The sequence below is a fragment of the Notolepis coatsorum genome (genome assembly GCF_963971535.1).
Source record: "Notolepis coatsorum genome assembly, chromosome: 10".
NCBI classification, from domain to species: Eukaryota; Metazoa; Chordata; class Actinopteri; order Aulopiformes; family Paralepididae; genus Notolepis; species Notolepis coatsorum.
The window spans coordinates 24,523,880-24,539,549 of record NC_140174.1 but is presented as its reverse complement, the minus strand read 5'-3'; the positions used below and the strand labels follow the sequence as shown (position 1 = coordinate 24,539,549).

The 15,670-nt window shown below is 41.6% G+C and overlaps 1 protein-coding gene across 1 annotated transcript; it reads left to right on the top strand.

The window, feature by feature from the left end:
• Window positions 1-694: 694 nt before the first annotated feature.
• LOC311235199 (putative protein MSS51 homolog, mitochondrial) lies at window positions 695-15,184 on the top strand (the record flags this gene model as incomplete). Its single annotated transcript, XM_084322571.1, has 6 exons — window positions 695-833; window positions 4,099-4,248; window positions 4,703-4,827; window positions 7,777-8,340; window positions 9,709-9,802; window positions 14,986-15,184. Exons 1-6 carry the CDS (start codon window positions 817-819, stop codon window positions 15,182-15,184), a joined length of 1,149 nt encoding a protein of 382 aa, XP_084178697.1. The 5' UTR covers window positions 695-816.
• Window positions 15,185-15,670: the final 486 nt, after the last annotated feature.

Sequence of the window (15,670 nt, the reverse complement as noted above, 5' to 3'; positions counted from 1 at the left end):
TTTCTGTATGATTTTTACGCATTTGATAAGAAAAGTGTGTAGGATAATGTAGGTCCTGGTGCCATGTTGATGAGATGTCTGTCACACGCTGTGTGTGGGGAAATAACATGCTCAATGTGATTAAAAACACTACATACAAGCTGTACCATCTTTGTTTATGTGTAACTTATTGTATACCAGCAAGGAATTCCATTTGAAGTGAACTGTTGACTGTTGTTTAGGCCAAGATACTGTAAATCCGACACTGACCTCTAGTGGATAATGTTGGGAAAGCATACATAAATAGAGTGCTTGACGGCTAAAATACAAGAGGCCACTAGGGTATTTACCTTCAAAGTCACATTATACCCAGGCTCATTCAAATGAAACGGTCTATAGTCTATTTGTTATAGGCCCACACTAGAAAGTAACCTACTACAGCTTGTGGATATTTTGAGGCTATTATGATTTTTTTTTTGTGATTTAAAAAAAATGTATTAGTTTAAACACGTCCGTGAGTTGTGTTTGCAAAGTTTAGGATGTATTTCCCCCACACCTTCTTACCACTTGTTGTAACCTCGGGAAGGGTCTCGGAGGTGTCAGATGGTTCTGGAAGAGAGCGCACAGGTGGTGCGTCTGACAGCCGCCCGTCAGACGAGCAGGAATCAAACTGAGGACTGGAGAACCCTGCGAGCAGAAGGAATCAAACTGAAGAGAACCCTGCGAGCAGAAGGAATCAAGCGGAGGACTGGAGAACCCTGCGAGCAGAAGGAATCAAACTGAAGAGAACCCTGCGAACAGAAGGAATCAACCGACCAGTCCACAGCAGCCCCGATCATGACGGAATCCGAGAGGTAATAAGCGGATTAAAGCGTTTGAAAGTTTTTCTCGGCAGTTTGAGTTTCCCATGCCTTTGATTGATTGATTGATTGAAAAGTTTATTAACAGATTGCAGAATGGGTACAGTACAGTACAGCTCAATACATACAATTGTTAAGGGGATGCAGACCAGAGAAAGACTTTCGTCTTGTTTACATCAGGGTCCCCCATTTTCAATTCATCATAACATGACATACATGACATACAGATAGACAGTACTGCTACATCTATACATTTATGACATATCAGATTTGCAAATACAGTACTGTTTGTGATACAAAAAGTGTCCAGAAAAAGAGTGTATATACATTTGACGTAGAAACTGTACATTGGGGGAGGTTGGGTGGGTGGGTTGGGGCTGTACATTGGAGGTGGGGGGGGGGGGGGGGTTGGGTAGGGGGGGGGGGACACTGTACACTGTACATTGGAATATGACAAAGCCATACTTGGTCATTTACTGTACAACTGGGTTAGGACATTTGTAGGGGCCAGTTTCGAATTGCAGTCTCCCGTAGGTGTTCTTTGAGAGTGTTTTTGAAAGTGGGTAGTGATTCACATTCCTTTACAGCTTTGGGTAGGGCGTTCCACATTGATGTGGCATAATTGCGAAACGTGTTTAGTCCCTTGTTTGAGCCGAATCTGGGTTTAACATGATTTGTGGAGCTCCCTCTGGTGTTGTGATCGTGGTATTCACTGACCTTTGGGAAGTATTTTGACATGTACATGGGTACCTTGGTCGCGTAGTGTATCTTGTAGACCAGGCCCATTGAAAGTTGCTGTACTCTGTCGTCTACTCTAAGCCATCCTAGGTTGTCAAAGTGGGCAGGGGTGAGGTGGGTTCTAGGAGTAAGGTCAAGCAGTAGTCTGACCAGTTTGTTTTGAGATGTTTGTAATTTTGTTTTTAGCACCTTTGAGGTGCTTTGGTACCATGAGGTGCACGCATAGTCGTAGTACCCTTGAATGAGTGCTCCTGCCAGAGTCTTCAGGGTATTCTTGTTTACCAGAGAGGAGATCCGGTACAAGAATCGAGTTTGTTGGTTGACTTTTTTTATTACATTGGATGCCATTTTGTCACAGGAAAGATTAGCCTCTAGGATGGAACCCAGGTAGGTAATTTCATCTTTCCTTGTGACAATATTGTCACCCACTGTAACCGAGAAGCCGTCGGTCTTGCTGAGTTTGTTATTTGAACCGAAGAGAATGGACTCTGTTTTGCCCATGTGTAAGGCCTAACAAAATTAATAGTTGGTTTCAGGTTGGTTGTCAGTTTGGCCATGGGTAGGTAGGGAATTTATTTTATTTTATTTTTTTATTTTATTCTTTCCCACGGCGACTATGGATAGGGAATTTCTTTATTTAATTAAAATGTTCACAACAACATGGATGCATGTACTCTGCCAGCATGTTTAATATCCATAATACTAAATGTTTGACTAAGATTTCTATGAAACTTTATTAAAAAAAAAAAAAAAAAAAAAAAAACGTTTTTTTTTTTTTTTTTTTTTTTTTTTTTTTTTTATTTTTTCTAAAAACTCATAAAATATATTGGGTCGCACCTAAATCGGCAGGGTCGGTCGGCAACCTGAAACAAACTATTAATTTTGTTAGGCCCAATGATAGTTTGTTGTCGGCGAGCCATATGCAGATTTAGCCTAGTTCTGAGCTGAGGGCTTTTTCAACCTGTAACTTGTTCTTGTCAGAGACCAGCGGGGCTGAGTTGTCCGCAAACAGGAACAAGTTGCAGTCACAAGCTGACGACATGTCATTTGCATAAATTAGGAATAGTAGCGGTCTTAGTATGCTTCCTTGTGGAACACCACAGTTCACTGTGAGGGGGGGGGGGATAGGGTACCGTTTACCTCCACCATCTGTTCTCTCCCCTTATGCTTTTATTTTCATTCCGATAATAAATGTAGGTTTCACACGACTTCCACGGGGACATCGTAAAGAGCCCCTTTTAAAGTCATACAAAACAATAGACGTCACGTGTGCCCAGTGCCCACAAGTCTGACCGATGTAGCAAGTGAAACAATAGCCTAAGCCTATAGTACTGACATAGCTTTGTTCTTTTATACCATCCATGACTTCACTGGAATGCTATGCCTTTCTATTTAATGCTTTTTTTTTTTTTTTTTTTTTTTTTTTTTTTTTATACATACCTATAACCCCCCCCTCTCTCTCTCTGGTGTGTGTAAGTGTGTAAGTAAGCCCAGAATAAGCATTTTTGTAACATAGCCTGAGCCTGTTCATGTATTAGAACTGGGAACCTAGTAGGCCTAGCAAATGCGCATTTCATTCATTAACCCTATACCACCCTGCTCCCCTCCTCCTCTCTCCATGTGGCAGAGCTACAGTATGTCCTGGTCTAAGAATAGACTTGGGTTGAAAGGAGAAGCTAGGCCTGTCCTACCTTATGGTACCTTCAGTCACAAAGCAGTCTCTTAACAAGTCTGTGCGTAAAGTTGTGAATAGTCTCCAGCGCATGGCCATTATAAATGTGCCTAACTTTTAAGTTATTTAACGATGTGCCGGATTGATCTACTATAGGCTTCTGTATTATATTATAAGCCTATACTATATTATATTATTTCATATTAAGTAATATTCTATTCTACTCTATTATGTTATATCTTAATTTAATAAAGTAAAGTTACAAGAGGCATTGTCGAAGTCAAGTGTGTACTAGTGCTATAAGTGGTATTTTTTGTTTGTTAAAATAAGTGGTCTAACGTTACATGTTAAACTAATAGCTCTACACTCCGACAGCCATCACTGATATAGAGTGTCTGGTCAGTGACATGGGTCTCTCCCAGTCCCTCCACTCTGCAGTAAACACAAAATGCATGTGCTGGTATCATGTTCCCACTTTATCCAATCAGGAGAGAGAACTCCACACTGTAAAAATGGTCTGACAAAAATAAAAACTAGTTTTAAGCAAATTTGCTTACCAGTGCAGTAAGCAAATGTGTCTTGGCAAGATATTTTGAAATAAGTAAAAATAGCTATAGGGTTCATTCCCCTGATTGGATGAAGTGGGAACGGCATACCAGGAAATGTATTTTCTATTTACTGCAGAGTGGAGGGACTGGGAGACCCATGTTACCGACCAAACACTATATCAGTGATGGCTGTCAGAATGTACAGCTATTTAACACTTATCTTAACAAATAAATACCACTTACAGCACCTTTTTTAAAAGGGTATTGAACCCCTGTCCCCTCTCTCTTCTCCTCCCTCCAGACCGACACCAGAGACCAAGGCGAAGGCCCTGGCCTTCCGCACTCCGAAAGAGATGTTTGAAAAGATGGAGGAGACGTATCAGCTCTGTGCCGGCTGTGAGAAGCGGCAAAGCCAGCTCCCGGCAGCACAGACCCTTAAGCGCTGTGTCAGGTGAGAAGAGAGCTGCTATTCAGAGAGGTTTCATTCAAAGACTTCCTTTCTTTACAGATGATGGACCTCTCTCTCTATCCCCAGGCCATCAGGATGCTCAATGACATCACTATGCAGCACTAACCCATCCATTCTACACTCATTCTTGCACACACATCCACATGCACACACTCACTTTAAACACTCACCTTTAACATTCACTTTAGACACTTTAAACACCTTTTAACACTACGCCATATTTTATATAGTTATTACTCAAATATTTGCATTACATCTCTACCAAATTTTTTGTATTTTGTATATTTTGTATAGTGTTTGGTCTTTATTTTATGAAGCACAATCTCAGAAGGCTCATACAGAACCAAGCATTTCACTTTAATGTACATGTACCTTCTAATGTGACAAATCAAACAAAACTTGAAACTCTCCTCTCTCTGCCCCCTGTCTCTTTCAGGTGTTTGAACGCGTACTACTGTTGCAAAGAGTGCCAGAAGGGCGACTGGTCCAAGCACAAGAGGTTCTGCGCCCTGCTGCGTCTAGTGGCCATCGACAGGGTGGTGGAGTGGCTCGTGTTCAAAGGTACGTAAGCCGCTTGAGAGGCGAACTGGAGACAATGAGCACAGAGAGTGCGTAGGTTTGGTTTTAACATGACGGGTGGGGGGGGGGGGGGGGGGGGGGGGGCACTTTAAGCAGGGAGGTCTGTGGGTCATTCCCTAGGAAATATTGAGCGTCAAAGTTCAAGTTTTCAAGTTTCAAGTTTCATGTTTATTAATTGTCACAATAAAATACACGTACTTTATGGTGAAATGCTTGGTTCTGTATGAGCCCCTGAGAGTGTGTGTCATACAGTAAAAAATAAAAGTAAGTAAAAAAGTAAGTTAAAAAGTAAGTAAAGAGGAATATACAATATACAGTACAATATACAATCTAAAGTACAACCTAGGTACAATCTAAGTACAGTGAGTAAAATTAGTAAATAGTGTAAACACTTGCTACCCCAAACACATTTCCTGCATTCTGGTGTACTTTTATGCACCAATGTGTGCCTTTTCTGCATTGATTTATGGTGATGTAGGGGTGTCTGAAATTGTTGAAAGGTAAGAAGGATATATAAATATTTTGACCCCCTTATTTTTTGTACCTCTTTTGGGGGGCCAAATCTTTGGGGGCCCTCATTTTTTGTGGGGGCCAAATTGATCTCTTCTCAATATCGAGGGGGACATGTCCCCTACACTTCATTTCCTGCATTCTGGTGTACTTTTCTGCACCAATTTGTGCCTTTTCTGCATCGATTTATATATACCTGCATAGCAACTACTGTATACTGTATACAGAATAGAATAGAAATCCTTTAATAATCCAGAGGGAAATTCGGCACTACAGATCGCTCACATTGAACAACAATAAACATTTAGGTAGTCAATAGGACTAAAATAAGAATAAGAATATAATAATATTAGAATAAGAATAAAATAGAATAAAGAATAAAATAAATACGTTCCGGGATATACATTCTGGTATGTATATAGTATATACATTCTAAAATCTTAAATATACAACTATCCAGCCAAAAATATACAGAAATATACAGTAATAAGTGTACACACTTTATATACTTTTACCTATATCTGTGTATATTCCACACCTACGCTTATTGTTATACCACTGGCTAGTACCATAGTGTATTCATACTTGTACCACTCTATGTAATAATACTGTACATACATTTATACATATTCATGGTACACGGTATATTATATGCTTTAGTTATTCTTTTATTTATTTATTTTTTACCAGCGTCAAGTACTCTTTGAACAGGATATCTGCGTGGTATTAAAACGTCTTAAAAAGTATCAAATTCACAATTCTCAATGTAAGGCCTTAAAAGGTATTAAAAAGTCTTATATTTAATTTGCACAGGTGTTACGCACCCCAGTAGGGAGACGCAACACAAGGCCACAGACAGGGTAGGTGAGGGTGCAGTGACACAAAATCCAATAGACAATTTGCAAAATAATAATATTTATTTCGCAAAACACAAAAACTCAGCAACACAGAGATCAAGGAGGACCTACCAGTGGCACCAAATGAAATATCAAAAGGAAATTAAAGCCCACCCCCCCTTACAGGCGCGGACGCCCAAAAGTACAGGTGGTGGTGCTCACTTCTAAGGCTGGTGTCTTCACTGCACTCTTCACTTTATATATATATATGTATTTATTGATTAATCCCCCACTGCACTGTTTCGTTTCTTGTCTGTGTTGGTGTTGTTTTCTGTAAAAAAAGAAAGGAAATGCATACACTGTATTGCTGCAACAATTACCAATGTGTTTTACACAAATGGCTAAATAAAGGAATCTGAATCTGAATCTTTAACAGTAGGTCACCTACGTGATGCAAAATGTAGACCCAGGGTATCTTCCTGTCCTCAATGTCCCTGTGTGCGAAACAAAAGATTAATACACAAGAAAAACAATCACCATAGGCTGGGTGACACAAGAGAACAAAATACACGGGTTAACAGAAATGTGCAACAAACTATAATGACTTAAACACAACACAATGAACCAGAGCTTCAGGTACCAGCTCTATACCAAACTAATGCCAAAAAGGCCACAGCTCTACATAAGATACACAACACTAAAGGCACAGTTTCTATAATAAAGATGCACAACACTAAAGATACATCCTAAACTAACTAACTAACTAATGGGGACATTAACGTGTGTTGTCGGGCCTTATAAATAAATTTGATTTAAGTGCCAGAGCCTTCACCAGCTCTATTACCAGAACACACAAAGAGCTCTCCCACACAGACCAAGAATAGTTACCACAACCAAACGAACCAGGGAGCTAACTAACACTGTACACAAATGGGTATATGAAGGAGTGTGGAGCCTGATTGCCTGACGAGCCTCAGCTACTGCTGCTGCTGCTGTTGTTGCTGGAACTGAGACACCTGAGAGTGGGGATATGTAGACACAAGAGGGAGACAAAAGAAAACAAACAACACATGCCTATACATACAACATATTATACATTACTCCCTCTATATATATACATAAGGACACCGTCCGTAACAACAGGTATTCCATTTGGGGGGGGGGGGGGGGGGGGGGCAGCCCGGCTCATCAGGAGATGAAATAATATATGAAATGTTTTTGTATTCAAGTCGTTGTTTTTTGCGGGGCTACTGTGGCGCTTGTATGGAATGTGCAATAATTTAAACAGCAGCCACCAGTTCAGTGTCGCTATGTGTTTAGTTTTTTTCTAGTATGGTTGTGAAATTGGTATGACATTTTGCTGGTGTTAAAAAGGTCTTGAATTTAACTTGTTAAACATTTCCTTTCTGAAGTATCCAAAGTGTCATTTGGCAGGAGGGAGGGAGGGAGGGAGGGAGGGAGGGAGGGAGGGAGGGAGGGAGGGAGGAAAGGGTGGGAGAAATAGAAAGAGAGAAAAGACAGACAGAGAGTCTATAAAACGAACACTTGAACACTCATTTCCACCCTGCCTCTGTCTCTCCATCAGGAGACCTGCCCTTCCCTACAGAGAAATGGTCCAAGCCGCAGTCTGAGGTGAAGAACTGGGACGACTGGCTCGCCATGCAGGGGGACCTCACACCCCGCATCGACCCCGTTCTGTCTGGCGCCAATATGAACGACTTGTGGACCAACACTGGCCGACGACGGCCGGAAGACGAAGATCTGAGGGAGTCGCTGTGGAGGGTTTCCAGCGAGTTCTTGTCCAGGCCACTGACCATAGCCTGGGGGATGAGACTCTTTGGCTTAAACCCTTATTCCAGACCCCTGACTATTCACCTGGTCGGAGCGGGCCAGAGCGAGACCCTGGGAGCCCGGGTGACGGACTATGACGAGTTGAACCACATGTTCCCCGGACACCAGGGCCTGGAGGTGGTGATGGTGGGACCGGAGGTGGTGAACGGCCCCATCACCAGGCCTCCTCTCAGGGATTTTGGCCCCAGACAGAGGGTCTACATCAGCGCCTACAAGGGCCTCTACCATCAGTTCTGGGAGGAGCTGGTGGAGAAAGAGGAAGCGGCCAAACCGGACCTGGTGGTCGGATTCCATCCTGGTGAGGACCTCTTTCCTAGTGGTGAAACCAGGCATAGACATATGGAAAGGGCCCCTTTTTATTAAGAATTTATTAAGAACTAAATTGAGTACATATCATATATAAAATAGATATAAAATAGTGGTATCATATGAAACTAGAGATCATAAGGAATCCATAGATGCCAACCATGCTAGCTTACTGCGAAAGAGGCTACATATTGCACCAAATTGTAGCAATATTTCGACAGGCTACATTTGAAGGCAAGATACTTAATATCATACAAAACAAGAGATCACAGGGAATCTATAGATATCAACCAGGCTATGCTATCTTATTTTTTTATTTCTTTTTATTATCTTTTTCCTCCTTCTTTTTCCGTTTTTCTCCCATCCCAATGTTAGTTGTTATGCCAATTCCCAATCCCCTTCCTGGTCGTTGCGCACTCTACCCCCTATCTTCGGTCCGGGAGGGCGGAGACTATCACATGCTTCCTCCGACACATGTGTACCCAGCCCACCGCTTCTTTTCACCTGGCAGCGCGGACTCTCACTGGGAGAGTGTAACGTGTGGAAGGTCACACTACCTCTCTTAGATCCTTCCCTTGCTGTGCAGGTGCCCTGACCGAACTGTAGGAGTCGCTGTTTACAACGACCAGGACCCACCCTCGCCGGGTTTCCCACCCTCTAACACTGCCAATTGTGTTAGTATGGACGGTCGGCCAACCCGGAAGCACCACAGCTGGATTCGATCCCACTGTCTATGTGGTGGTAGACAGACGTTTAGTCCGCTGCACTACCTGGCCGCCCAGGCTATGCTATCTTACCAGAAACTAGAGATCACAAGGAATCCATACCAACCAGGCTATGCTATCTTACCAGAAGCTAGAGATCATAAGGAATCCATATATACCAACCAGGCTATGCTATCTTACCAGGTCAAAAATAGCACCACCATGTAGCAATTAACTATTCATTTAATTGTCCAACAATATTTGTTAGTTATTTTTTTAAGTGAAATGGCACCAAGCATAATATCGCTGCTGGCGGGCCAAAACCTCCTAACTCCATTTATTTTTTATTTTTTTTAATCAACTCAGTAGATCATCCTCCATGTGTGTGTGGTTTTACAAAGTCTACACAATGGGAACGCATTAAACCAATCATCTGTCTAAACCTCGTAACTCTATTCGCCCTCAAATCTGTGTTCGTCTTTTTCATCTGCTGAAAAGTTGGGTTTTTGGAGTTATGAGGTTTTGTCCCGCCAGCGGCGATATACTGATAAAGAAACAACTTCTGTTGACTTCCAGTATGGCCTATAACTGTGCTTGCTAATGCTAAGCTCTTATTTGATCTTCTTGGTCTCTGAATCTTTTTTGTTGTCATCAAGGCTTTGATGCTAGTCAGGGTCTGGAAGAGGGTTGGCTTCCAACACTACTGCTCCTCAGAGATTACGAGTGTCCCGCCATCTTCACAGCTCTCAAGTAAGTACGCCTCTCAAACTGGTCCTCACAGGCTCTTCACCAAAGAGCAAACACACAGACAAATTAATTTGGCTTGAGGAATTTCCACGTTGATGAGTGATGTAATTACACTTATTTGAGGCGACAGTTGCTCAGGAGGTAGAGCAGTCGTCTGGTAATCCGGAGGTTCCCGGTTCGATTCCCGCTCTTCCTGGGCAGTGTGTTGCAGTGTCCTTGAGCAAGACACTTAACCCCTAACTGCTCCCGATGAGCAGATCGGCACCTTGCATGGTTGCCTCCGCCGTCGGTGTGTGAATGTGTGAGTGAATTCGTAGAATGTGAGGAACAAATTGTAAAGCACTTTGGATAAAAGCTGCTATATAAATGCACCATTTACCATTTTATTCCACGTGCTGTTAATACAGCTAGTGAATTAGTGAAAATAATGAGATAAAAATAGGATGGCATTACAACCAAATATTTAATGTGTGATACACCGTAGTAGGTGGGTGCATTCATACAATTAAAACCAACCAAGGCCGAAGCGTGTTTTGGTTTTAATTGTATGAATAAAGAGCATTATTTTTTAGAACATCCGCTGGCCTCCAAAGAGTTACTGAATGTTTCTCCCTTGATCCACCATAGTAAAGATCTTCCTTGGAGAATCAGTTATAAATATGTATACCAAAGGCTGGTAAATTGAGTCATTGCTGATATATTACAGGAGAAATGCCCACATTAACACCGTAGCCTCTTCTTCATCACAACATAAGATGTTCCTTTATTGATCCCCTTGGGGACATTTTGCCGTCATAGCAGCATGGGGGAGGGGGGAGGGGAGGTACAGGTATGGGCAGGGTAATAGTAGAAAAGACATACATGTAGGCAATAAAAATCTGATCTGAATATGAAAATATGAGAAAAATAAACAGTGTAAACAAAGGCTGTGAGGGTCTGTATGCCCTATCGGTTATACTATACGTTACAAAAATAATTAGAATCTGAATATCTACTATGAGTAAGAGTAACCACCAGTATACACAGGGTGCAGTATAGGCCTACACAACAAGGTACGCTAACTGGCGTGATATTCGTGTTCATATATCATCCAATGAACAAACCCTTCTGTATCTCTGTGATTCCACAATACACTGTATACAAATGAGCACATTAGACGTAGTGCATGTTATTTGCATTAGGTTAGACACAGAGGAGGAGGTGTGCAAACACACCAGACTGCGGAAGGAATCTCAATCGCCATCGCGAAGCAGCCTCTCTGTCCTCGTTCCACTCTATCACTGACTGTGAGCGAAGCCACACGGCAGGGTTGGGACGTGGCAGATGTACATGTAATGGGAGCGAAGCCACACAGCAGGGTCGGGACGTGGCAGATGTACATGTAATGGGAGCGAAGCCACACAGCAGGGTCGGGACGTGGCAGATGTACATGTAATGGGAGCGAAGCCACACAGCAGGGTTGGGACGTGGCAGATGTACATGTAATGGGAGCACTGTAATCTGATTACAAAAAACAGCAAGTGTAATGTGTAACCAAAAAGAATAAATCTAATAGGGAATTACGAATACCTTTACATAAACAAACAAAACGGAAGCATTTTTTTTTCTTCAATTGCTCACATTAGGGCACAAGTATCTTGTGTTTTATTATAAAACATTTTAAGGGAAAAGGGCATTTTAATTGTGAGACTGTGGATGCAAAAACCTTTTTCTTTTATAGTTTCTTTTTAAATAATGGTAAATCATGTACATGACAATAACACATTTATTGGAATTGCAGTCAAATCGTGTCAAATCAAATTGGAGCAAACGGCCAGTTTAGCTCCGTATTTGTTTGTATTTTATAGGCAAAGTATATTACAAAGTATTATACAAAAGTGATTACATTACGTAGCTGTTATAATCCGACAGATTGTGTTACGGATTACAAATCTCAAACAGGGATTCTAAGCATCTGTAAATGGATTCAATTTGAAAGGTTACCATCCTAACCTCGTGCAAGGATGGATGTATAGACCTGGTCGCTGTATACGTCAGACTCACACACGCATCACCGGAGCAGAAAGGAACGTAATCCTGGTCAGAACAACGGTGCAGACTACAATATATTTGCATTTGTTAGCCATGTTAGTGATCTATCTAAACACTCAATCCATGCCAAAGCTAGATATGTAAAATGTGAAAGACTCTCGCACTCCTTTAACACTTAATTGATGGGCAAATTTTTCAGAAAACGCCTGAAAATTGCATACCCAAAGTAATCTGCAATTTATTATACTTTATACTTGCATGACTCTGGTCTCTTTTGAAAGGAAACATTCTGGATTTTCATCCACAACAGGAAGAATCACTCCGAGTGCTTTTAACATTTTGAAGTTAAGTTAAGTTGAGTTACGTTTTTAAGTTTATTTTTGTATTTTTTTTTTACTTCCATTTGAATTATCTTGCAAACAGAGGCCTCTTACAGGTTCCAGATGATAGGTATGACCTGGAAACAAAAATGGGTCCATAGCCTAAAGCCTTATCCAGTGGCGTCGCATGGGTAAAATAACAGGGGAAGCCAAAAAAAAAGTATTAAAAAAAAATGTATTAAATATTTTTATTAATATTTTTTTATTTTTTTTAAGTCAAGCAGTCACTATGTACACTACAGTATGGCTCGGCGGCCAGTCAAACTTTCTTTTTATTTATTTAACAGATTGCAGAATGGGTACAATACAGTACGGCTCAATACACACAATTAGGGGATGCAGACCAGAGAAAGACGTTTGTCTTGTTTACATCAGGGTCATTAATACTGCTGGAGCATTGGTTCATTTTTGGTCTGACTTTTCCTTGCACGATTTTGCGCGCCGCGTGGGAGCAAATTCGAGACACATATTCGGTTGCAAAAAGGTGTCCCACGGTCTCCTCTATGGCCGTGAATATTTTCACGCGGATCGGAATCACGGCGCGCCCGTGGGACACTTTTCCGTTTCGGCGCGTTTATTCCACGCTTTCGGTCTTCCTTTTCTAAGCATTTTCGGGGCTACATGTGAATGAGTAAAAGTTGCAGGACGCCCAGATGTTTCCACGATAGAAAGCTCGCGTGGATCCCATAATAGGCTCACTTAATACAGCGTTTTTAAAATCACGCAACATTTTCAGGGTCGCGAGCCGACCTTTTCCCCTCGTTTTCGATGATGGAAGTGATTTAGGAAAAGCTTCGCCACGCCGAGAGGTACCCGTGGATTTAATCTCGCGAGGATCGGGGCAATATTCGGCCCGTGGGAGCAGTCACGGGTTAATACAATGTTCAGAGTGCAGAGGGGAGGTGTGCAGAGGGGAGGCCACACTCAGGATTCTTCTCACAGCCCCGTTTTAAACTTTTAGGGTGTGGCAGTCAGCTCGAATCTGATTGGCTAGGATCGGATTTGGACTCTAGATACATGAATCACATGGTTGAGGCTGGAGAAAGAGACCTACCCCCTGCCTCCTCTCCTCTATAGCTGCAGTGAGCACAGTGAGTCTGACAGTGTGTTAGAGGGAGTGAGAAGGAGAAGAGGGAGACATTTAAAAAAAAAAAATAAAAAAAAATTATAACACAGATGCACAGATGAAAAAGAATGTAAACTATATTAATAAAAAATTATATATTTTTTTTTCTTTTTTTTTCATATTTCATATTTGATATTAATTCATATTTTAATAGGGAGGCATGGCTTCCGTTGGCTTCCATAAGGATTCGCCACTGGCCTTATCTAGTACAGGTCCAAAGTTGATAACAATACCACAGAAAATGAGTGTTTTACTCAACTTTTTATAATGGTATGTCTATGCATTTTTCCAAAATGGCCGCTCGGAGTCTCCAAATACAAGATACACGATACAAGATTCATTTATTGCCACACAACCAGGTTGGTGGTATTAATTGGTACAGAGTGTATTGAAGCTCTACAGTACATAAAACTGGAACATAGATACATTTACCCCCCCTTCCCAGCAAGAAAATAAATAGAATTGCCACTTGGAGACCCTATGTCTCAAAACGCTATAACTCGTCTTGAACACTTCAATGTACAGTCAAAATCTTGGGCTCTAATGAAAGGTTACACATAGTTGCACATTATTTATAATAAAAACATTTAAAATATATAATAATAAAAAAACATATAAAATAAATATATATTATTAAAATTATTTATTTTATGCAATCACCTAATACTTTGAGTAGGGTATCAATTGAACATGACAATCTTAGCTTTCAAGCAATGTATTGGTTCATTGGCATAAAATAATTGGATCACCTTAAAAACAATCCACCCAGCCGCAGGCCTCTTTGTCCCCCTCCCCTCGGGCAGACGTTACCGCTCTATCACATGCTCTACCTCTCGGTTTACTAAGAGCTTCTTCCCCAGTGCTGTGCGCAGCCTGAATGACTCCAAAGGCTAGTTTTGTATTTTATCCAATTTTGTTTCTGTGTGTTTATTAGTCAGGTTTGTGGAAGTGCTATTTTTGTGTGTATGTGCACTTTGATTATATGCACTTTTACTGTAATTTGTGCCTCTATGCACTATGCACTTAACTATATGCACTTTTAGGGGATGTTGATATCAATTTTAGCATTTGTCCTTTTATACGGTCTGTGTTTTTACATATTTTTCCTGTACTGTTTCTACTCTGCTCCTGTATTGGATTAGTTGTAGACACACACTGTATTCCAATGTGGATTCGTCCATACATGGCAAATAAAATCTTTGACTTGACTTTGACAAGGCCAAAGTGCCACAAGTGCAAAATGGCACCTATATGTGCCGGTGACAGTTAAGTGGTTTTTAAATCCCAATTCAAAACCTACAGTACCTGTTCTCCCAAGCATAGGCTGCAACATTCCCTACCCATAACCACCGTCCTCCAACCTACCACCTCCCTTTCCCCTTCCCTACTTTCTCTTATTATTATTATTATTACTCACAGCCATGCTGATTTGGCAAAATGACATCCAGCCATTTTAGTTTGAAACAGCTTTTAGTCAAGGGAGTGCCCCGTCGTATTATTTTGGCGCAGCAGCTCACGCAGGTCCGGGGCAACTTAGTCACGTGACTCAGTTGGTATTGCTGAGTGATGGTATGTTTGTATACAGCGAACAGGTTTATATAACCATGTAATTAATGACCGGTTGGTCCTGCCCCCCCTCCTCCTCACAGTGAGCCAGAGATGACCTACTCGCTGCAGATCCTGCAGGAGCTAGAGATGGATTTGAAGGGAAGCGGAGCCAACCCCTTTGCCTCTCTGAAGCCAGAGGTGGTGGGGGCCTGTCCCAACAAACCCGCCGTCTACAGCAACTCCCACTACTTCTGCTTCCAGGGGCTCCTGGAGACTGTGGAGGAACCGGACGAGGACTGAAGACGTCCGTCGCTACGCTACCAAACGCGCTGTCGCCGTCCATATTTGAACGAGATGAGCGAACGGTCCCAATTTTTCTTTTTAAATTATGAACCCTAAATAAGGCAGCAGCTTGTTTGCTCTGGTGCGATTTCATGTAAAATTTCATGGCTGTACCATCTTGGCTCGGTAACACGTACAGTAGTAGGGGTATTTCTTGTGTTGACAAAAGGACATTTGCATTAGCTATCTCGTTCTCAATTTGTAAGCAGCAAACAGATGGAAGATAAAACACTTGTAAGGCCCATATCACAGTACTGTTTCCAGGTACAAGATAATGGCTGACTGCATTGTGCATTGTCCACCTTGGTTAAGCACCTAGTCCACTGGATTTTCTACCCTGTTAAATGTAAAAGACTGGACTTTTAAAAAAGTTTTTTTTTCACTTCGTATAAATAAATAAATGCATAAAAAAGGCATATTTACCTGTACAGCATGTGGTTATAT